Raw genomic sequence first — 23,204 nt, 5'->3', positions numbered from 1 at the left:
TGGAAGCATATCTAATAACCCTCTGGAAGTCTACCAAATGAGTTCAAACCTGTCTGACTAACAGAATGCAAGCAAGACAAGGCAGATAGTATGCTGGCTGGGGAATTCTGGGAGTAGAAGTCCACACATCTTCAAGCTGCCAAGTTTGAGAAACAGTGGTCTAGGAATTTTCCAGGAGACCACTGTATTTGTGCAGGGTGGCAAGAAGGGAGAAGCAGTTTTTTAGCAGCCTGTTCTTGATTCCACAGAGTAATTTGTGGCAGCTGTAGAGTCCACTTGGGTTGGGGTGTTTCCTAAATATTGCAAGCAAATAAATCCCTCCACCTTCTCTTGCCACCCTTCTGAGCCCAGGCAGGCTGCCAAGGCTCAGAGGGGTGGCAAGTGAAATGAGAGTGGGTGTGGCCTTATCACCAGTATCATGGCACCAGCATAATCTGAAGCTGCCAAATTCAATGTATCTGCCTCCATGGTGGGCTGGGGTGAGACAAAAGGGATGTCATAAAGACATGACCTATAAAAATGGTTAGTTCTGTGATTAGCAGGATGCTAAAAGTAAGTGCTAGCTAGGTGAACAATGAGGGAAAAGTCAACAGTGTCTTCCATGAAATCCATAAGCGACAACTATCCTTTTTAACCAAACCATGACTTTTGCAAAACCAGGAAGTTAGCCTGCATCTCTAACTTGAAAAATAGCTTTCAAAGCCATAATTTGTCACCCAGTTTGTTTCTAAGTATGTTTCATAGCTGTGCTCAATCTCTTCCTCCTCCTCCAGCCCCCAGGCCTTCCTGCTGCAGCATCCCCTCCGTGCCATAAACCAGCTGGGAAGGAAGCTTGAGCAACAGCACAGCTGTCATAGGGTATTAAAGCCAACTTGGATGGTGAAATGATGGTTTGACTTTCCTGGCCATTAGCATTAAAGGAACCAGAGGAGAGGGGAAGGACTGAGCATGCAGGGAGGAAGCAGAGAGGAACGTAATGGTTGAACAGAACAAGAGTGGAGGAAAATGGAAAGACAGAAAAGCAAAGATTTCACTGGGCAAAGCGTGGTATATCTTGCAGACTTCTCAGAATTCCCATATTCTTATTGTGCAGATTTAAAGACATTGGAATATATTCATGAAAGAACTGGAAGTTGGCCAAAAGAAGATGTGAACGGCCGGTAACTGGACAGCAAGATGATTGCCTGTAACCTCCCGAGGACTTAATGCACCCTCTCTTTGGGGCTGCTGAAATTCAAAGAAGCTGAACATTTTCAGTGATTCTCCTTCTGAATTTTAAACCATTTCCCTTAACGCAGCATGTTCTTCTAGCCAGAGCATCCGTGTGCATGTGTGTATGTGTGTGTGTCTGTGTGTCAAAAATGTCCAGATGGCGGCCACAACTGTGCGTTTGAAGCTCTGCCTGTTTTTTTACTTGCATCAGCCATGCTGCTCATGTAAAAAGGGCTGGGCTTTGAACATTTGGGAAGGATTGACAATCTCATATCATGTAACAGAAGGAGCGTCATCATCAGTGACATTATGACTGTATTAAACCTCATTCCATTGTGGGAAAAGGACCAAAGTATGGCACTCACACAGCAGCAACCTTGATGAATTTCTTGAGCAAGTGAGTCCGCTTCCCTACAGATTCACAGAGTAACACTTCAGTGGCCACCCAGTGCTGAACCTCGCTGCAGCGCTGCAGCAGCAATTCCAGATTGGCTGTCTCCCGTCGGCCACGCTCGCCATGGAACACGTAGTCCACAAATTCTAGCTATAGAGAATTTGAGAGAGAAAGATAGTAACCAGTGTGCCTTCTGAGGCCTAGACTGAAGGCCTCACCCTGCAGTCATGGTGCCAAACATCTCATCAAAATGAACTCCTTTTGTTGATCATTCTATCTCACACATAACAAGGAGAGAGAAGGGCAGAAACTGAACTGGAGGAAAGATAAGGCTAAGTAAAGCTGAGTTTTCATATTGTATCAGTTCAGCCCACAGAATGTAGGGGTCACATGACTGCATGTTCTTCTAGATCAGTGTTTGCAACTCTAAGATGTGTGGACTCCAACTCCCAGAATTCCCCAGCCAGCACTGGCTGGGGAATTCTGGGGGTTGGAGTTCACACATCTTGCTGAGGTTGAGAAACACTGGTCTATACAAACATCTCTTCCATTCAAAACACTATGGTGGGATCCCCATCTTCCCAAGTCATCGAACCACTGTTGTGCTGATATAATAGTAATGAGGGCAAGCTTGATAGCACTTCAATGATGGCTGGGTGATGCTGTAAGTTGCTCTAAGTCTCTAGTGAAGAAATGACCAGTGTGTCAGAGAGAAAGTTCCTAGCCTCATCTTTTTTCCAAACATTCAATCATGAGAGCCGCCTCCTACTCTGAAGTGCAAAACTTCACCCAACGTTCTCCATTTCTGAAAATTCATTGAAAATTGCAGATAGCATCATTCTCCTTGCAGAGTTTGAACAGGCCTTTTGAGAAGCTCACCCTATCCAAAGAAAGCTAGCATCTCAAAGGGAACACTCAGTGCAGTACAAAATTACACATTGGTAGGAACATGAAGCTTTTCTGATGTGTAGTTCAGCTCTCCTTGTATGCTGACATCAGGATGTGCCTGGAAGTCAGTGTCCAAAAGTATTTGGAAGGCATCAAGTTGGGAAAGTTATGTTTGGCTTGCTCACCTCATGGACACACCGGAACAATTCCCAGTGAAAGGCTGTCAAGTGATTTGCTACGTCCTCTGCTTCCATCCGGTGGATCTCTGTGTCACCTGGCGACACTTGGATTTCCTCTGGGAGAGGGACCTGCAGAAAAGGTCAAACTGATGGGTATGGATGTGTGTGTGTTTCTGTGTGTGTGTGTATGTCTCTCTTTCTATAAACATATATATTGGGAAGGGGAGGGAGGGAGAGAGACATTTTTACATGTGTTGGAATCAAAAAGAAAAGATGGAATGTAAAGATGAACTGTGACCCTGAACACAGATAGTAACTCCAACCACAAACTGGTCAAAGTGCCCACCACACAAAAGGCCATGTCAACCCTCCTCACGGCCAGCCAGGAGAGCAACACATAAGGAAATTCACTTACCAGGGATGGAAAAGTATCCTTTGTGCAGGCAAAAAGATGGCTGTTTATCCCCAAGGTAGTGAAAACACACTCTTCATTAGGCTGTAGCACAGATTTCTCTGAGATTAGGGATGAAAGTGATTGAAAGTTGTTGGATTATTTGGACTGGCATATAAATATATCCCATAACATTTTCATTAGAAAAATAAGGTAGTTTTAGGTTCACATCCACACCAGGTGGCCCTTTTCCTCCAACTCAGATTGAGCAAACGCCTTTTGACTCATCGCCCCTCACATGAACGCACATTTTCTGTTTCAGCATGTAGCTTGATTCACTTCTTTGAGTCATCTGGCACCAATGGAGTTCCTGACAGAAAATCAGATCTGGACTGCCTGAGGGTAGACCTTCCAGAAAAGTCATTTGTCCTGTTCTGTGCATCTGAGCACCCTGGAGAGTTACCACTGACTGGTTGGATATGGGGCAATCAGATTATTTCATCTTTAGCTCTGGACTTAAATATTGAGACTTTCCCAGTCTTAAAACCAAGGTCTAGGCACAAGGACCTTCACTCGTTAACCGTCCCACAACGCAGACAAAGGAACAATATGCAACAGAACTATCTTTTATTCAAACTTCCATTACTGAATACTCCAATAATTAGTAATAATTCATGAATTCATTACCCTGTTTCACTTTTGCTGCAGTTTTATTTATGCACATTTCCTTTTATCCATGTGCCCCTGAGCACTCTGTACCTAGCATGGCCCTGTAGGCACTGGGTAGGTCTCCCGCCTTCTTCTCAGGCCTCACTCTGGTGCAACAGCCAAGAAAACCTAGATGTGTTTCATTTTGACCAGGAGCAAAATGAACCTGCCATTGAAGACACAAGAACCAGAGCCAGTGAAAAAGGTGGCATTAATCTGTAATAGTAACTACAACCTGGCTGTGCTTTTCCCTCTTTGATCTTTTATTTTCTGAAGTCTGAAAGTTTCTGAGTTTCAAGGTTGCAGAAGGATAAACGAAAGCACACAGGTGTCACTATCGCTCTTCCTGAGGGACAGATACCTCCTGATGATGCAACGGCCACCAGAATGAGAGCTTCCTCCCGTGTAGGCTGTTCATCAGAATATTGAAGTTTCTCTGTCACTGAGGTGAGGATGTCCTGCACAGAAGCTGAGAGGCGGCTGCGGATGGTGACATAGGAGTGGTCTGGCATGTAGACACGGCAGAAGACTAGGAAAAAGGGAGACAACCAAATTGCTGAAACCTGGAATAGCAAGAGACTGCAATGATGCCTTGAATCCTATCACTGCCTCTCTGACTCTGGCCATGGTTGGAGACCGGATGCAGTCAAGTGAACATGTAAAATCTGGAAAAGCCTGTAATATTGATCCTGCAATATGGAAAGGGTAGGAACTCTCAACACTGGTGGAATTCTGTTCCTTCTGGACACCATTAAGGAGTTTCCTGGATTCATCACACAGCCAAAAGACCATATTTATAGCAATGACCAAGAATGCTTCTTATTTCCTCCTCTTAATGAGGTCAAGGCTCTTCCTCTCAGATGCAGACCTTGAGACGTCACTCTTGGCATGATAAGTTTGACTTGTATAATTTGATTTGTGTGAGACTTTCTTTGATGGACGTTCAGAAATTTCAGCTGGTGGAAAAGCCCAGCTTCTCATGCACATGAGTTCTTGGGAACACAGGGCATCAGTATCTCGGTTTGTTCCTGCCCACATTACAAACCTAATTTGGTGCTGCTGGAAACAATCACTGATAGGATACTTTTCATTCTTTAAATCCACTGAACATCCTACACATGGGCTAATTTTTGGCTCAACTCACTACCATGACATCATGCCAATGCTGGCCACACCCCAAAAACTTTAGGTAGGGTTGAGAAATATTCCTGTCTCAAACTTGAAGAATTCCTGCTGCTCAACCAATGTACACAAAACTTCTCCCAACTAATTCCATTTAGAGGTGTTGGACCAATATAGTCTCAAGCGTAATTCTTTGTAGCTCTTTGGAAATTACGGGAATTGGTCCAACACACTTGGAAGGTACCAAGCTAAGGAAGGCTGAGGTAAACTAAGAATAGTCAATGTGCCTGTTGATACATCCTTTGGCACATGCCAGTTTCCATCCCTCATCTGACTCTGGATTTTAATAAAACAAAATAAATGGGAAGGTGACATGCTTCAAAGCAAAGCATCAGCCTGAAACATTATTTTTACTCCTAAGAATGTTTCTGAGCACCATTTAGGCTACGTAGATGTCCTTACTCAATCAAAATGATAAATGAGTGTAGCCTACCTCTTTTTTTAGGAATGACCACCTAAGCGATAGAAAGCATGTTTGGGATTTAAAAAGGATAGTGGAGAGAAACCTCACCTCTTTCTAAATGAGCGCTCTGTGATTGGCTATGCCTAACATGCAGCACAATATCTACATATTCTTGACAACATTAAGTAGGGTTGCCACATTTTCCCCAAACTCCTGTGCTTCTAGTAGGTGGAAAAACTTGTTCTTGCTTCATCTGGCACACCTTTTGCTGCAAAGACAGAAGAACTGGAGCCAATGAAAAAGTTGGCATTAATGCAGTGTTTTTCAAACTTGGCAACTTTAAGATGTGTGGACTTCAACTCCCAGAATTCCCCAGCCAGCAAATTTGAAAAACACTGCATTAAACTAACTTGATTGCTTTTTACTCTCTTTTTTCCCTTTCTCTGATCTCTTATTTTCTGAACTTTGAAAGGGCTGTAACAGGGCAGGCGGAAAGAAAGCAGATGTCATTGTGACATTTTCCCTAATATAGTCCCTAGGAGAGAGTTAACTCCTGATTGGAAATGCAGAAATCCCACCATGACAATCATTTTGAGAGAATGCCAAAACATGCTCTCAACATTCCAAGTGGACATTCCAGTCTGAAAAACTTGCCTGGCAATTCCTATCTAATTTATTCAAGGGAATGCATGCATTTGTAAATGTTTGCCAATGGTTGGATGAAATTGTAATCACTATCCTCATTTAGTTTCTATGAACAAATCTTTAAAAAGAGCCCAAGTGGGATTTTACTCTCTTTTCCACCCCACTGCCAAACTCGCTCTTTGTTACTCACTTTCATCTGATCCACGGAAAGCAACCCGAGTTTGAAGACATGAATCAATGCGCCGGAAATGTCTGAACAAAGGTTTGACTTGCTTGCTGGACGGGTGGGTTTCTTCGGTCACTCTGTAGCCAGATGGCAAGTTTTAGAAGCCAGAACAGAAGGAAGCAACAGTGTCCACAACAGCTGTGGTTCACACAGTTCACTGAGCCACAAACCAGCCAATCACATTTTAACTTAGTGTGTTGTGCAAATTCAGCCAATGTGGTTAGTATATGATTCCGTGTGCCATGCAGACCCCAACATGTGACTGAGTAAGCCAAGGTTAAGTTAACACTGAATAAGCATGACATGCAAATTCAGTCAACGAGATGAATGATATGGTTTGACTGACTCTGGTTCAGCAAGTTATTGAACCTAGTTATTAAGCTTTGAAAATCATGATTTATGGTTAAGGGCCTTTCCCCACTTGTACGTAATCCTGTTAGGTAACATCTTTCTTCTGCCATGTCCTCATCTCAGTGCATCTCATCCCCAGCCCACAAGTGAGACAGGTTTAAATGCCCTTAGCTATATTGGTGTTGTATTTTCCTCTGTGTCCCAACAAATCCAACAGCAGCTTCAAGATTGATTGATTGATTGATTTTCAGACTTGTATGCCACCCATCTCCCCCAACGGGTGACTTTGGGCGGCTCACAATAATAAGAAAGAAGAAAAAACACAGGTCTCTCCAAACATGGATAAAATCTATAAATAATTAGAAACATATATTAAAAATGCCCTAAAAACTTCTTATGATTTTAGCCCTAAAAAACCTGTAAGATGCTGGGGGGGGGGACAACCCCCCAGATGTGTAAAGATGTGTAAGATCTGTTTGGCTTTGTCACCTATTACCTTGGAGGGAGGTCAGATGACTGAATTGATTGGAACCATTAGAGGCAGGATAAAATTTAGCAATGGAGACAGCCAATTTCTTGCCAGTATAGTTCTCTGCCAGCTCAAGGATGGGTGCATACCACTTCAACTCGTCAGTGGAGAAAGACCCTTAGTCAGCCAAGCAACTGTGATTTACACAAACTATGATTAAACAAAATACTGTTTAATGATATTAGAACCTGACTACGGTATAGCATCAAAATTAAGACTATAAGCTACTAACTGGAAAGTTGCTTGGCTAAGATTTGCTGGGTACCTTTTTTTATAAGCCCCCACTCATCTTTGACCTCTGACTAAATCTAGTATTGGGCTAATATCAAGTTACTAGACAGGGTTGCTGTGCACAAATTGCTAAATATCATGACTCTTCTATTCTTTCCACAGTAAGGGCTGAGCCTCATTTAAACTTCCCAAGAAAGCCAACCTAGATCTTCCCCTTGGAGGTAGAATTCTTTCCCCAACTGGACACTTCACCTTCCGTACCTGTTTTCCTTTCTGTTTTAATGATACCGTGTAGCCTTTTACCACATTTTGCTATATTTGTATTACTGTGGTTAACATTTTTGAGCACCACTTGACAGAAGGCAGGATACAAATTCCAAGCAACAACCATTTTATTTTAAAAAGCCTGTTTTGAAGGTCACAGCTGTGAATTTAGGCAGAGAAATGGGGAGTTGATTCCTTTCTCCCCTCCTGGCCATTTAAGGGAGGGAGATAAAATCACACTTTTTATCATCTTACTCATCTACTCACAAGGGGAAGTATGTACATACTCCAGAGAAGAAAAGCGTTTTGAATGGGAAAATGGCCCAGAAGCTAAAGGATTAAGCAAGTATTTCACACACTATTCCCTCCTGCCACTACGTTTTAGCTGTTAGCTTAGTTTAGATTAGATTTTAGTGCTTAATGGGGGAGATGCCACACAACTTTGTTTCATCTCTATATCTGACCAGAATCTATGGCTATTCATGGATATTAAACCATGCAAAACTAAGGAATAACTGATTCCCAGTTTGAAATGTCAGTGTTTAATCCCCTCCTTGGGAGTAAGTGGTCCTGAAGGACCCAGCTACCCAATCATGGAGAGCTTTAAAAGTGTTACCACCCATAGTAGCAGGTAGCCCGTGCAGCTCCCATAGTAGAGGTTTGACATGTGAATCCCTAGCAGCACCCATCATTATTCAAGCTACTGCATTGTGGACCAGTTGGTTTCCAGATGATTATCAAGGGCAGTCCCACATAGAATGCACTGCAATAGTCTAGACAAGATACAACTGTAAGTAGAGCTTCCAGATCCAGATAAGATTGTAACAAGCACACAGGATGTAATTGTGCAAAGGCCTTCTTAGTCACAACTTCCACGTGCTCCTCAAGCAAGAGGTGGCAATCCAGGAGAACCACCATATTATGAACTAATTCCACCCAGGATAGTTAAACCCCATTCAGAATCAAAAATGGTATGAAAAGGCTTCCATAACCACAGCTATTCTGTCTTGCTGGGATTAAGCCCAAATGGGAACCAACACTCTACCATCCATGTTGCCATTTTTAACTTACTTGAGCTCCACTGTCTCCACAAGCTGATGTAATTTCAGGATTTCATCTTCCAGTTTGTGGTAGAGAGATGCATCTTTCATGATCAGCAGATACAGATCCTGAAAGAAAAGAGAACGTTGCTTGGGCCAAATGATATCTAGCTGCCTAAGCAAAGGAATAGCAACTACGGCCCACTGATATCTACCCAGGCATGAAGACTTGCCTCTTCAGAGATATGAAATAACATTTAGGAAAACAATGACTGGGATCTTGTAATCTAGCCCTATTCATTTCTTAATTAGCTAGTTCTCATGAAAGCAGGGCTAGAACAGCTCTGGTATACCTTGATGACTTTGCCGGCCTTCTCTTCTTCTTGCAGGATCCCCTTGAATGTCTCAAGGAAGTGCAATAAAATTATCAAAACCGCTCGCTTCCGGTGCACAGCCTCATCTTCTTTCCAGCATGGTGGTGATGGGATTGCTGATGCCGTCATGAAGGTAGCCAGAGGCAGGTTAAGGCAAATCCATAGCATGGGGTTTCAGGAAACAACAAACAATTTCAGGGGAGAAAGTATCCCAAATGACAGGTCTGGGGATGAAGTGGAATTAATCTGAGTCCAGATGGTAATAAGAAAAATCAAAAGAATTTTGCACTACTAGGCAGTTGATCTTAATTTAATGTGTCAGTTTATGTATATTCCAAATAATCACAAAACTGTAAAGGCATGCAAAACATTTGAAATTCTGAACATTTTGATCTTAAAAGTCTCCATTTCAATCTGAAAAAAAAGAAAAAAAGATGTTCCAAACTTATCAGAAGTGTGTTCTGACCAATCCATGTCCAGAAATGTCTCTGATAAAGGGAGATGATGTGGCTAGAATAGCATCAGAGTACTTCTGGAAAGGTTGGAATATCTTGTTTCAAACTCAAAACAATTTCTGAAATTCAAATGAAGGGGTAGGAGGTTGTGGAATACAGCTTAAAACATTTCAAATTTGAAACATAGTGCATACCACCATAAAACTGTCTACCGAGGATTCCAGTTTACATTAGACAGGGAGCAGTTCAATTGTTGAATGCTGACCAGGAGATCTGGGTTTAAACTGCCATCCAGCCACCCGCTCTCTGGCTCACTTTGGGCTAATACAACCTTTCCTAACTCCTCTTGATATAGTGGCCCTATACCATCCAGAATGTCCAGTTAACATTGCCCTGCAAACTGGGAATTCTGAAAGTGGTAAGTCTATCACATCAAAGGTGTACCAGGTCAGGGAAGCTTAACTTACTTCATTGGGTTGATGCTATGAAAATAAAATGGGGAGCATGGGCTGCATAAAATAACTGAGTTTGTTGGAAGACTGGAGGGGTTAAAATGTAAATAAAAGTAATAACTGCCTCCATTTAATGATTGTTCTAGCATCCCTGTTTACTTAGGTTCAGCTCTTCTATAAGGAAAAAAGAGCATATTTCCAGATCATAGGTACAGAAAGCAGATAAAAAATAGAAAGGGTAGTTGAAACAGCTCATCTGAGCAGATAAGGTCTCACTGCACTATAATCCTAAGAAAACACAGTAAGCTGGGCTGACAGGTACATGTGTGTCTTTGTGCTGTCACTGGTAACTCACAAAACCGGACTAAGTAGCATTCCATGTATGTATACGCACCTTTAATCCATCAGTATCCATATTGATGGAGAAGATGGAAGGGGCTACTTAACAGGGAAGAGCAGCTTAACTGCTACCTGTTGACTGAAAACAATAAAGTCCATCTAAACTCTAGGCTTTTTAGAGGGTGTCTTATGCTATCTTAATAGGACATATCTATAGGACAAGATCTGTCTCTGGAGAAGTTCAATAAAGGTACCAAAAAAAAAGATTAAAATGACAGTCCCTTACATGTTTCCTAGGAAGAAAACATCATTGAACAAAATGAAGCCTATATCTAAATAAGAGTGCAGCTGATGATAGCATTCTCTTAAGGATAAGCTGAAGAGAGGGTTATAAGGATATTGCCAGCCATATTTCACAAATCATACAGAATTAAAAGAACAGGTGGCATGATACCATTGTACCAGTATTTTCCTGTTCTCCTTAAGCAACAGCCAGTAAAGTAGAAAAGGAAGACAGTAATACTGAATGACATCATTTTTTTCAGTGATTTGCTAGCAGAATAAAATTTTAAAAGGTGAGTTGTCCCTTACAATGTATTATTTGAATTTTAAAGGCCATTTTTGCTAAGACTTTTCAGTAAGCTTCCTTGAAAGCAGCTGCTTTTTAAAAAATACTAATTACCCTCTTATGTAACTCATTTAGCATCATTTCTTCAGCAGCTTCTAGCCATACTCTACCAAGGTCAAGGGGTACTAAAATCATACAGCTGTGGGCAGTAGAATCCCATTTGCTGACTCCTAATATTTCACCCGGTGCTACTCACATATTTTCAATTCATAATTGAAAATTATGCTTTTAAAATGAGAACTATAGCTAAATTCTCAGGAAGTTAACCTGAACATCCAAGAACCAATTCTGCAATAGCACAAGGTAGAATAACAAAATTCAACAAGAACCAAGAATATGAAAATATAAAAAGTGAGATGGACATTTTTGTCCCAGTCCTCCTTCCTCTTAAAGGCACTTCTCCAAAAGTTCACAGGAAGGATATTGTTGGTACAGCTGATGCAGGAACTGCTCCGTGGGCAAGAACAATGAGTGGGTAAGGACAATGTCATCTAGGAGGATGTCTAAGAAAAGAGAAAAAATGGGGAGAAAAAGGAGATTACAGTGCAGCCCAGCTCAGGGTACAAGGCAATGTCGATGGCAAGAAACTTGGAAACTCTTTCCTTGATTGGTTCAATAGGATGGGACACACAAGCAACCACATGAACGCTCCTTGCAAGTGGCCAACCCAAATCCAATAAGCTCTAATAGCCTTATCTCACTGTTTGTGCAGTGCCGCGGCTAGCTGATTTTAGACCATTGACTTATTCACTCTCTTTCAGAATCAACACATTTTATTGCAGAAGATAATATTTTATAAATAAATGTAAGAAACATGAGCATGAGTGTGTAATGTAATGATGGCGTGGCAGGAGATTCTGACCCTGGAGAAAGGGGAGGGGAATGCTGCAGCAGCTCATGTCAACCAAGATACTGTATTGATGTTGGGTCTGTTTGTGGGTAGACATTTCAGGGGCAGTGTGCAGAGCCCTGAACTTTGGTCTTGAGAACCAACCCTAGTTCTATGTTTGTCTCCGCTCTTCTAGGCTTGCAATGTGGACAGAAAATGCTTTTGAGAAAGGCAGAACTGTCAGTTACCACCTTCATATCACTCTTTGCTGAATGTGATAGTCCTCCAGGTGTGTGGACTTCAATTTTAAGAATTCCCCAGTCAGAACTTAAACTTGGAGAATATGCAGCAATTAAATTTAAGCAAGAATGGCTTCCATATATACTATATATCACACTGCAAGGCAAATACAAATATTTAGAGTAGGGTTTCTAAAGTTTATGGTTATACATAGGGTAAATGAGTTGGATTACAAAGAAGGGGGAAGTCAGAAGCGAAATACTTATTTATACTATTTTTAGTAGGGTTTTTTTTCCTCTCTTTCTACTTAATTTTTTCTCTTCTTTTTTACCAGTTACAAATAACAATATAGTGAAGATTTCAGCACTAAGCTTAAAGATTTATATATCTTTTTCAGACCATAAAAATAACTCAGTGTACTTTGTCTAGTATGGTTAATCTTTTATTAATGTTATACTGAGCATTAATTGTGTAACTTGTTCACTTATCAATATTATATCTTCTGAAATTATGTCTTTGTTCTAAATAAATAAATAAAATAAAAAAAGAATTCCCCGGCCAGCATGGTCATTGCCAAGAGTTGAAGTTCACCCATCTAGAAGGCACCAGGATGGGAGTTACTACATCATGCCATCAGAATTAGGGCATATTCCTAGTAACTTGTATTATGATTTTTTTTTTAAAGTGTCTCTGAGAATGTGTAGAGCAGTCCTGCAGTGCTAGTGAATGAACAAACCTTAACTAACTTTCAGAGAGCCACTTTGGTGCAGCGATTAAGGCATCAGGCTAGAAACCGGGAGACCATGAGTCCTGCCTTAGGTACAAACTCAGCTGGGTAACCTTGGGCCAGTCACGCCCTCTCAGCCCTAGGAAGGAAGCAATGGCAAACCACTTCCGAAAAATCTTGCCAAGAAAACTGTACAGGGACTAGTCCAGGCAGTCACCAGGAGTCAACAATGACTCGAAGGCACCAAAAACAAAAAAACAAAAAAACCCTAACTTCCACCAATTCCCCATGAAAAAGAAATGGTCATAGGTCAAACAATACAGATGAAATCCGAATCTCAACTCTAATTCTCTCCAATGTTCTTTGACACTTATTCTCATTGGCCACAGAGGCTGTCTTTTCAATTCATTACTATTTAATGAATGAAGAATAATACTGTAGCCTACTTTACCTTCAACAGAGAAACAGACAAAACAGAATCCAGATCAAAGCTTAATAGGAAGATATATTACACCGTATCTGTGCTGTAAAATGAGGGGGAGGTGTGACACCAGTATACCCAGAACCAATACAGCCTTCCTCTATTTTCTGTGTAGGACCAAATTCCATTACAGGAGTAGAAATCCCACCCACATGAAGAGCATCAGGGTAGAGAAGGGGGATGTAAAAGGCACCTCTTGGCTGAGGGGACGTGGGTATCAGGCAAGGAAGGTGCCTTTGAATTTCAGCACCTGGTCTTAGCAATCCCATCATCACCTTTGGGGATGCTTCCTAAAACTTCCAGCAGGCATTTAATGTAAACAGCCCTTTTTATTCTTCCAAGCTTTTAACCTTCGTAAGCCCATTTATCACCTCTATCATCTCTCAGCCATGCTTTATCTGCTGTTTACTTTGTTTTGCTGTTGATTTTACGCAGGGATTAATTTTGGTTTTTTAAAATTATTTTTATTCTATGGTGGACCATCCTGGGAGTATATGTGGCGAGGCAGGAACTCTTAAGTCCAATGGTAAATAAAATAAATGCTTCAGAATAACTACAGTCATTGCAGTATCCTACAAGTCAATTCATATGGTCCTTGTCTAGAACCATGATCTAAACTGAGGCATTCTGTACTTTTCTAACTACTGCGCTTGAGGACGGCTGTGCCATAGGATACCAAAAGCTCAGGTCAAAAACACTTTTCCTTGTTGCCTGACAACATGCATACACAGCAGCTAATTAGTTCTGCACCATGGGTGAATACTGACACTATCTGTATTTTAAGCCTCTAAGAAATGAGAAATTAACCTTTTCTTTGCCTCCTTCATCGTGGTGTTCACATTTCTCATGCTACTTTCTCCTGGAAATTCTCCACTCCTGACCTGCTTTTACTTTACCGGGTGCAAGGGCACAGGTGCTAAACCAGTACATGTCTGTCTTCTACATTCTATGCCTTTTTTAAAACTTCTTGGCACCTAAATGATGAAATAAGAGTAACACAAATAGGAACTGCGGGCTTCTTTGAAGTATTAAACAGTCTTGGGATGGGATGGGATGATCTGGCATAGAAATGTGCAATAAAGAGAAGATAATGAGCCCCTTGTCAGCATTAAATTTATAAACCTGATGCACACACCCCATGAGGGGGCTATCTGCATCAAATGCAAAGGATCTGCAGGGCCAACGGGAGCTTTCTTCCAAAGCAAATAGCACCTACAGGGGTGGGCATGGGGAATCCAGATCAGGATCATTTTGGGTAGAGAAATAGCTAAATCCACTCCCACCCACAATCTGAGATGACTACTATTTATTCTAAGAAAAGCAATCATATCAATACTTTTGTTGTTGTTCAGTCGTTAAGTCGTGTCCGACTCTTCGTGACCCCATGAACCATATCACGCCAGGCCTTCCTGTCCTTCCCAGCCTCCCTGAGTTTGCTCAGTTTCTTGCTCATTGCTTCAGTGATGCTATCTAACCATCTCATCCTCTGCCGTCCTCTTCTCCTTTTGCCTTCAATCTTTCCCAGCATCAGGATCTTTTCCAAAGAGTCCATAATTACAGCCATTCTTATTTTGCGCCCTCAATGTAACTTAATAGGACTGAATTCTATCCTATATGGGCTGGGCTCACAGAACACACATAATTGAGATACTAAACTAACCTAACTAACTAAACTAATCCCTATCTGGGATTGCATAATGTATTGAAGCACAGGCTGGCCAACTCATACAACATGCATTCACACAGTACGCCCAACTACACACATACACACACATACAAATCAAGGTTAGAATGAAGCAAGCATATCACATTTTGTAAAGTATCTTTAGCAGCTCTCTCCATGTCATTCATAATTTTATAAAATGCATTCACTTCCCCTGGCTCTACTCTTACTGATTTGTTGTCTGTCTAAATCTGCACAGGACATAGTTACAAAGTTACAAAGAGGCATGATTTTATCTTTTTTCTGCAAATAGACCTAGGTCATATCAGAAATGGTCCTGAAGCAAGTATCAACATAAATATATTTTCCAGGATCAAAGTTCATAGCCCTTGAATACACTCCACAGTTTCAACATCTATCCCTATACATGCAACATGTCATTACAACACAACGGCACTCCACCCAGCTCAGTCCAAAGGTACATAACTGGCATGGGATAATAAACAAACATTTCTAAAATATGAAAAGGACAGTCCTTCCTTAAAGTGTACGCCAGAACATAAGGAAGGCATATAGCTTGTATGTCCATGACCTCTCAGTTTTAGGCCTATTCCATAAGGTCTGCCGTTCCTGTGTAATTTAATACAGTATTATTAATCTTATCATTTTGAACAAGCGGAACCTGCAACAAAATGTTGCAACATGCTTCTCCCATTTTTTCTTTCCCCAAAGAGTCAGCTGTGTGCTCAGTCTATATTGCTGTTTTGGGAGTTCCTTGACTCCTGGGCCTTTCCCCCCAACCCAAATATTTTTGGTCCTTCTGCAATACAGTATGTTTTACCTCTTCCTCCTCCCCACCCAAATCTGTTGATTCCTTCCTCTTGTATGTAAGTTGTGCTATTTCTGTTGCATACGGATTCACACTTGGAGAATGAATTTACGTTCAGGGCTCATCTACATGTCCTGCTTTTTGCAGCATGAAGACAGTTTAACATTGTCCAAGGCCATGTTCTGGGAGACTAATTGTCCTATTGGAAGAAGCGTGCAATAAATTAAGGTTAAATAAATAATGAAAACGAAGGCCCAAATCCCCAGCTCTGTCCCACTACAGGTTCAGGGAGAGTGACTGGGAATTCATTTCCCTCCTGATTGCTGACACTGGATGGGAGGGGAAAGAATGACAGATAATCCACCAATCGTTGCCCTGAAACTACGCTTCATTACTCTGTGGGAGGGCAGTAATACTACCTGCCTTGTGCCTAAGGTACCCTAAAGGTATGCTGTGGTGACAGTACAATTTTTGTAGAATTACTTTAATTTTGACTCAAGGATGGAAGGAAAGCCCATTAAGGTGGCTGTGAGGAAGAGCCTTTAATAAATATTCTGCCTATGCCTGTTGGCAGATGTAACACCATTTAGAGACCATGTAGTCAGAATGCCCAACATAGGTTTGAATTGTTAATATAAAAGCCAATATAGATCTAACATGAGATGCACCAAATATTTCTCTGTACAGATTTGGGGAGGGGGCTGGAAGGAGGAGGATTTTGGTATGGAAAACAGCTTGTTGGAAAGTTCCTGCCTTTACAGGGACGAAAGTAGCTTGGGAGAATAATATGAGAGAATAATTGTGGCAAAGAAAACAGTTCCCAGAAAAAGGATTAAGAGAATAAAAATCTCTTCCCCTCTGCTACATCTTAATTTCAGAGCCCTCTGTAACTGCATGCAAATAAGAAAAAAAATTAAAAGTTTTGAGAAATACACCTTGCTTCCGACATCACATCTTGTTTGATGTTCAGCCAACAAAGAATAAATCATTTTAGTGTACAAATAACATTGGTGCCCAAAGCTTTAAAAGCATCCATCCCTTAAACTTTTCAATTAACATTAAGCCAACACTTCACTTCCACAAGATTAGGGATTCAAAGCAGTCTCTGTCTCTGCATCTTGCTTCCTTTCACCACCTAGCGGATTTGGCTCTTGAAGGAGAAGAGGGAGAGAGAAGAAATTAATTTGAAAATGAAGCTCCACTTATAACCAATTGATTTATATTATGAAGAGAAGTAGCAAGCTGTAACCATCTCCTCTTTAAGAAGGGAATACAATTTCTTGGTGGCCAGGGGTCTCACTTATTTCTAGGGATGGTGGTCAGAGTTGGCTCTGGGACCCCTTCTCCAAAAACAACCTGATGGCCTCATGAGGGCCTAAGCCCTTAGGTTGCTCACTCTTATCTTAAAAATTCTCAGAGAAAATATATAATAACGGAAAAGTCAAGATCTGAGCTACTGTGTCTGTACTGCAAAAATCCAGATTACCAGGAGACATCTGCAAATGGTTGTTGCCATCTGTTGGTCATCTGGATTTCTGCAGCCCAGATATGGCTGTCTGAGCAGCATACATGATCATTTGATCAAAATTTCTCTAATAAAATGCTTGCTATATTGATTTTTAAGCTACTATCATATATATATCAGCCTTTTTCAATTTGGAAAACTCCCAAATAATTGGGTTAGGGTTCCTCACCCTCCTATGGGTGATTTTTATTGGATTTGTCAGAAATTGAAATTAAATGCAAGGAAAATACTCTGTTCTTAACCCATTATTTAGCTTTGAACAAAGAGGGAAAAAGGAAAGTTCTCAGCGGAGAGATACACCCCACACATGTCCTCCCCACAACACTTATAGGGCACCTATTAAATATTGGGTGGAACTCTGCTCCCTATTACAAGAACAAAGCACAGGCATTTATCCCCATCCCGTTTTCCTCTCCCCTGCACTGCACCACACTGTAAAAGAGGAAAAGGAGTGTGTGAACTCCTTGCCTTCTTGACAAATTTACTGCAGCCCTTTGAGCAAGAAAATCCTATTGGATTCAGTTCAGTGGCTTGGGGGCAGGGAAGAGAAAGGAGGCCAGTTTGTTAATCCCTTGCCTAAGCCAGACATCAAAAGAGGAGGATCCTGGGGATTGGAATGGAGTGATCTCCACACCACTGGACAGAACTTCTGAGAAAAATATTAAAATCACTCAAGGCAAATTACCAAAAGTTTTCTTTATTTTGATGGACAACTTAGGGCTGGTTGATATATGGAGACAGAAAAATGGCAATTCAAGAGAGCATACCTACTTTTCTGAAAGACATAGATTCCTTTCAAGAATAGACATGATTTGGATTTCAAGGAACTTGGCTAGTAAAGTTTCTAAAGTAGAGATATTATCAAATACGTTTTTGGATCATAATTCTGTGAGTTTGGTTTATAAAAGAAAATTTAATACTTTTAGATGGAGACTGAACGAATTGTTGCTACAAAAAGAAGCAATAGTGGAGGATTGTAAAAAGAAACTAAAAGAATTTTTTGAAAATAATGTAGGTAAAGCACTGATTTAAGAATGGTTTGGGATGCAAGTAAAGCTTATATTGGAGGTTATTTTATACAACATAATAGTGAACTTAAAAAGAAAAATCAAGAGAAAACACAAGCTATTTTGGATGAAATAAAGAAAAAAGAAGAACTAAAGAAATTTCCAGAGAATATAAGTATTTCTTAACAAATTAAGCTTTTACCACATCAATTATCTATGTTAACAGTAAGAGAAATGGACACAAAAATGAATTACGTAAAGCAAAAAAAAATTGAGTTTGCAAATAAACCAGGGAAGTGGCTAATATATTAAAGACGAAAAGAAAAAGAAAAGAAAATGATATTGAAAATACAAGAGGGAAATGCTGTATTAATGGACAATGCAGCCATACAAAAAGCATTCCATCAATATTATTCCAATTTAGATAAAAGAAGCAACATCTTGCTAGAGAAAATAGATGAATATCTAAAAAAACAAAATTTACCGAGGATTACAGAGGAACAGAGACAGATTATGAATGGATCTATAACAATAAGGGAAGTTTCTAAAGCTATAAAATGATTAAACTAGGAAAGGTGTCTGGACCAGATGGATTATCAGGTTCTTATTATAAATGTTTTGAAGATAAACTTTTACAACCCCTACAAAACATGATGAATTCTATTCTACAAGGGAGGAAAGATTCCAGAAAGTTGAAAAGAGGTCAGTATAGCACTAATACCTAAAGAGGGACAAGATTTGACTTTAACAAGAAACTATAGGCTGATATCATTATTGAATAATGACTACAAGTTGTTCACAACCATTTTAGCTGATAGACTGAAAATAATTTTGCAAGAATTTATTCATGAGGACCAATGTGGGTTTTTACCTAAAAGACAGTTAAAGGACAATGTTAGAAATGTATTGGACATTTTGGAATATTTGGAGCAACATAATGAAAAACAAGCCACGTTGATTTTCTTGGATGCAGAGAAGGCTTTTGACAATTTGAACTGGGTTTTCTTGTTCAAGGTTTTGGAAGACATGAATTTTGGAGAGAACTTTATAAAAAGGGTAAGATCGATTTACACTTCACAGAAAGTACAAATAATTGTTAATGGAGTTCTAACAAAATGATGTGAGATACAAAAAGGAACAAGACAGGGATGTCCAATGTCCCCTCTCTTGTTTATTTTGGTTCTTGAAATACTGAATAGAGATATAAGACAAGATGTGAGGATTGTGGGGGTATAGATTAAAAAAGAAACTTCTAAGTTAAAGGTTTTTGCAGATGACTTGGTGTTGGTTCTGGAAGATCCTTTAAAGAGAATTGAAATATTAATGGGCAAATTAAAAGGATTTGGTTCATTAGCAGGTTTCAAGATTAATAAACAGAAGACAAAGATGTTAACAAAAAATGTGAAAATAGAAGATCAAACAGAATTGATGAATAAAACGGGTTTTAAGATTGAGAAGAAGGTTAAATATCTGGGCATCACTATGACAAATATGAATTGCATGTTATTTCAAAATAATTATGTTAAGACATGGAATGAAGTTAAAAAAGATATGTTAAGATGGGAGCAACTACAACTGTCATTGCTGGGGAGAATTTCTGTGATAAAAATGAATGTCTTGCCTAGAATGATGTTTTTTGTTTCAAGACAATACCTGTTTTGACAACAGATGCACCATTTAATTAATGCAGAAGGATATATCTACATTTATGTGGCAAGGGACAAAAACCACAAGTTACCCATAAGGTGTTACAAGATGCAAAGGAAAGAGGAGGAAAGGATTTGTTTTCCCTTTCTTGCTTGTTTTAGATTTCTCTTTGATTTCTTTCTTTTTCTTTTCATTATATTAGTTTCTATTAGTTTTTATCTTCTTTTTAAAAAAATCTTTAATAAAATTATACAAAAAGAAAAGAGAGAGAGAGAAAAGAGATCCTCACAGCCAGGTTCCCAGGCAATCAAAACAATATGACTATGAGAAGAGAGAAAACAAGGTGTAGTTAATTAGCTACCTTTGTATGAGGCATTTCCAAGCAATAAGGTTCTAATCCAAGTCTGACATTCCTCAATAAATCATTAAAAAGCACACTAGTTTCTGCATTAAGAGCAGAATGCCTGAGGGTGAACTGGATTAACCACTGTGCTAAGTAAATCACAGTAGGTTGCCAACCAAATTTTCTATCCCCTCACACTCTCATCCCCACCCCACTATACCCTAATTATTTATGGCACGTATCCATTTTTGACCCTTGCTGAATCTCCTTCAAATGTCCAGGAGTTTAGCAGGTGTTCCTCTCTACAAAAGATAAACTTGGTTTCAGACCATGCATACTGGGTAAAGGCAAGTTACAGGACAAACTCAGGAAGATTTCTCCAATCTTGCGCCCTTGAGAATTATGTGGTATGAAAATCCCCAAAATTCCCAGCTAGCATAGCTAAAGGAATTGCAGGGAGATTCAGGACTAACAAAAGGTGTTGTTGTTTTTTTACACAGTGCATACTTACACTGTGGAATTTACTGCCAGCACTGTAGGAATGGCTGATGATTTGGACATTTAAAAGGGTACTGGCAGGGAGGCTGAGGCTACAAATGGCCACTAATGTTGATAGCTCTTTACTCCCTCCATAATCATATGAATCATGCCTGCATACCTTCAATACCGATTACTGTCCTCCAATCCAGGCTTCTGAGCCTTCCAAATGTTGGCCACTATCTAATATCGAATTCTGGACTAGAGAGCCTTCTGCCCAAGCAAACAGGGCTCTTTGGTCTTAATTCTGGGAGCTCTATCAGGAAGGGATCAGTTGCAGAAAGCACACCCACAAATCATTTCAGAATGAAAAAGTACATCTAGCAAGTTCAGTAGAGACAAATTATTACATGTATCACCTGCAGATTTAGAAGGCTGCTTTCACATGGATTCATTCAAACTGTTCCTTTCTGGATTGGTACACTAATTACACACACACACGCACGCACATATGATGAATCAAAATAAATTTCCAAAGATAAAAGGTTCACATCCTGCAGCATCCAGAGAGATGCACGACGCTGATGGCTGTGTTAAAAACTCTGAAGAGTTTCTTGTTTAGAATACTGGAATGTTTAATGTTCCTCAGAGCAGAGTTTTCAAGTATTAGAGAATGGATTATATTTTAGCTATTTCTTTTTCCTCTGTATCTCTGTGTGCACATATGCATTTTTGTGTGTGTGGTTTGTTTGTAAATTGAGAAGCTGAGAACTATGAAAATTAAAGATAATAATAAGCTACAAAATGTGTGATATTATTAATTCTTGCTAAATGAGCTTGTGAATGCCCTCTAGGAGTACATTATAAAGCACAGAGTCTGTATGTGATTGTAAAAGATTAAGTAAAAAAGTGTCAGGAGTGTGTTTTCTGCCAATTAATAAAAACTACACAATCTCGAACATACTGCCCCAATTGCGGTGTGCTAGAGGCTCCTCTGACACTTGTACGTGGACCGGCTAGAGACGTACCATTTTGCTCCAATAGCAATCTCATTTTTCCACCAGTTCTGGGAGGAATCCAGGATCTTCCTCAGGAAGGACACAAAGCTTCAGGCAGTGATGCTGGCCACAGCTCAACACCATTCATCCAACAGCGCTCATCACAGACTGCAATCTAGCATGTTCGCCAAGCTGGCTCCCTGCCTGTGACTGAGCTAAGCCTTAATTAATTGGAAAGGGAAAATGGGCCATAGGGAGTGACACTGAGTAAAAGATCCTTCCGTGCACCAAACAGCACCCCAGAAAAAGAAAAGCCCAAGCAAGGCAAAAATGCAGGCCAAACTGGCAAGGTTCAAATTAGTGGGGGAAGAAAGAATGTCTAGTCATTGATGCCCACTTCAGCTCTATCAGTTTCACCTGAGCACCTGCTTAGCAATCACACTGGCTGGATTTATACATCACAGTAAGTCACAGTGTGGGCTTGTTTGCTTTTGGTTTAGTGTGATGTATGAATCCAATCTCTGTAGTTTGAAAGCTGTGGTTTGTGGCTGAATATAATGCACAAACCAGACTTGTATGGCCTGTTCAACAAACCATGATTAGACAAGCTAAGGTTTAGTGTGGTGTGTGAACCAGCTTACTGCTGGCAGGGAGAACTAGCTCTTGTTCCTTTTTTGCCTGCCACTAGTAATAAAATCTCATGACCAGAAAGTTTTTGCCCACTACAAGAATTGAAGAGTACACTCAAAAATGTATCGATGACTGTTATACCAATGGCAGATAAATTTGCACAGGCAGGTTCTGCAAACATTTGCTAATTAACAACTCAGTGACATCTTTATTGCACAGATATATCACGTAGAATGCAATCAAAGATATCCTTGTGATTATGGCATCGGTACTTATGTGGAATGGTATGTGGAATGACCTTGGGTCTCCTTCAGACTCAAATTTCATTTATGAGACCGTTGTTTAGGCTGTGACTCTTCCTCCTGCCTCCCCAAGTCATTCCCACAAACCATTATGATACACACACACAATAAATTGGTGCACAAAACTTACTGGTGAGCAAAACCTTTATTGTGGGCAAAAAAGGAGCAAAAGCCAGAGAACCTTCATCCTGCAGATAATGTTCTGCTGGATTTTTCAAACTTTTGTAAAAATGGGACACACCTCTTTGTGATTTAAAAAATGGTGGCCCTTCTTTCCAGTAGATTTGAAAGCTGATCAGAGTACAAATGCCCAGCCCTCAATACAATCTCCAAGTCAGTCACTGTTTTAGAAGAGCTTTTTCTAAAGGTAAGTTATTCTGCTGCAGCCTCAGCAGTAAGAGTGATTGATTGGATCACACCAGCAGATTCAGAGATGAGGACAGAAGCTACCACTCAAGCAGAGATTGATTGAAGTAACCAAGGCCAAAACAGTGAGTCATGCAAGGATATCTACAGAAGGGGACATTCTTAAGTTCTCACAGGAACCTTTTATTCTCTTGAACAACATGTTTAGGAACTGCTGTAATATGCTTTAGGAAAAAGACAGTACATTAT

The 23,204-nt window shown here is 40.2% G+C and overlaps 1 protein-coding gene across 1 annotated transcript in view; it reads right to left on the bottom strand.

Moving 5' to 3' along the window:
- The window catches only part of RAPGEFL1 (Rap guanine nucleotide exchange factor like 1), a 67,400-nt gene that overhangs the window by 25,507 nt on the left and 18,689 nt on the right, over positions 1 to 23,204 (bottom strand). Inside the window, exons 2-9 of the mRNA XM_007420686.4 lie at positions 11,316 to 11,394; positions 8,997 to 9,150; positions 8,675 to 8,772; positions 6,193 to 6,305; positions 4,134 to 4,301; positions 3,089 to 3,186; positions 2,680 to 2,802; positions 1,578 to 1,756 (exon numbers count right to left, since the gene is read on the bottom strand). Of these exons, the coding sequence (XP_007420748.1) occupies positions 1,578 to 1,756; positions 2,680 to 2,802; positions 3,089 to 3,186; positions 4,134 to 4,301; positions 6,193 to 6,305; positions 8,675 to 8,772; positions 8,997 to 9,150; positions 11,316 to 11,394 (1,012 nt within the window). The remainder of the gene's footprint in view (positions 1 to 1,577; positions 1,757 to 2,679; positions 2,803 to 3,088; positions 3,187 to 4,133; positions 4,302 to 6,192; positions 6,306 to 8,674; positions 8,773 to 8,996; positions 9,151 to 11,315; positions 11,395 to 23,204) is intronic.

Source organism: Python bivittatus, unplaced genomic scaffold, assembly GCF_059951505.1.
Source record: "Python bivittatus isolate LINGU-HERP-01145 unplaced genomic scaffold, Pbiv_v1 ctg000410_np1212, whole genome shotgun sequence".
NCBI lineage: Eukaryota > Metazoa > Chordata > Lepidosauria > Squamata > Pythonidae > Python > Python bivittatus.
This window is presented reverse-complemented; position numbering and strand designations above follow the sequence as displayed.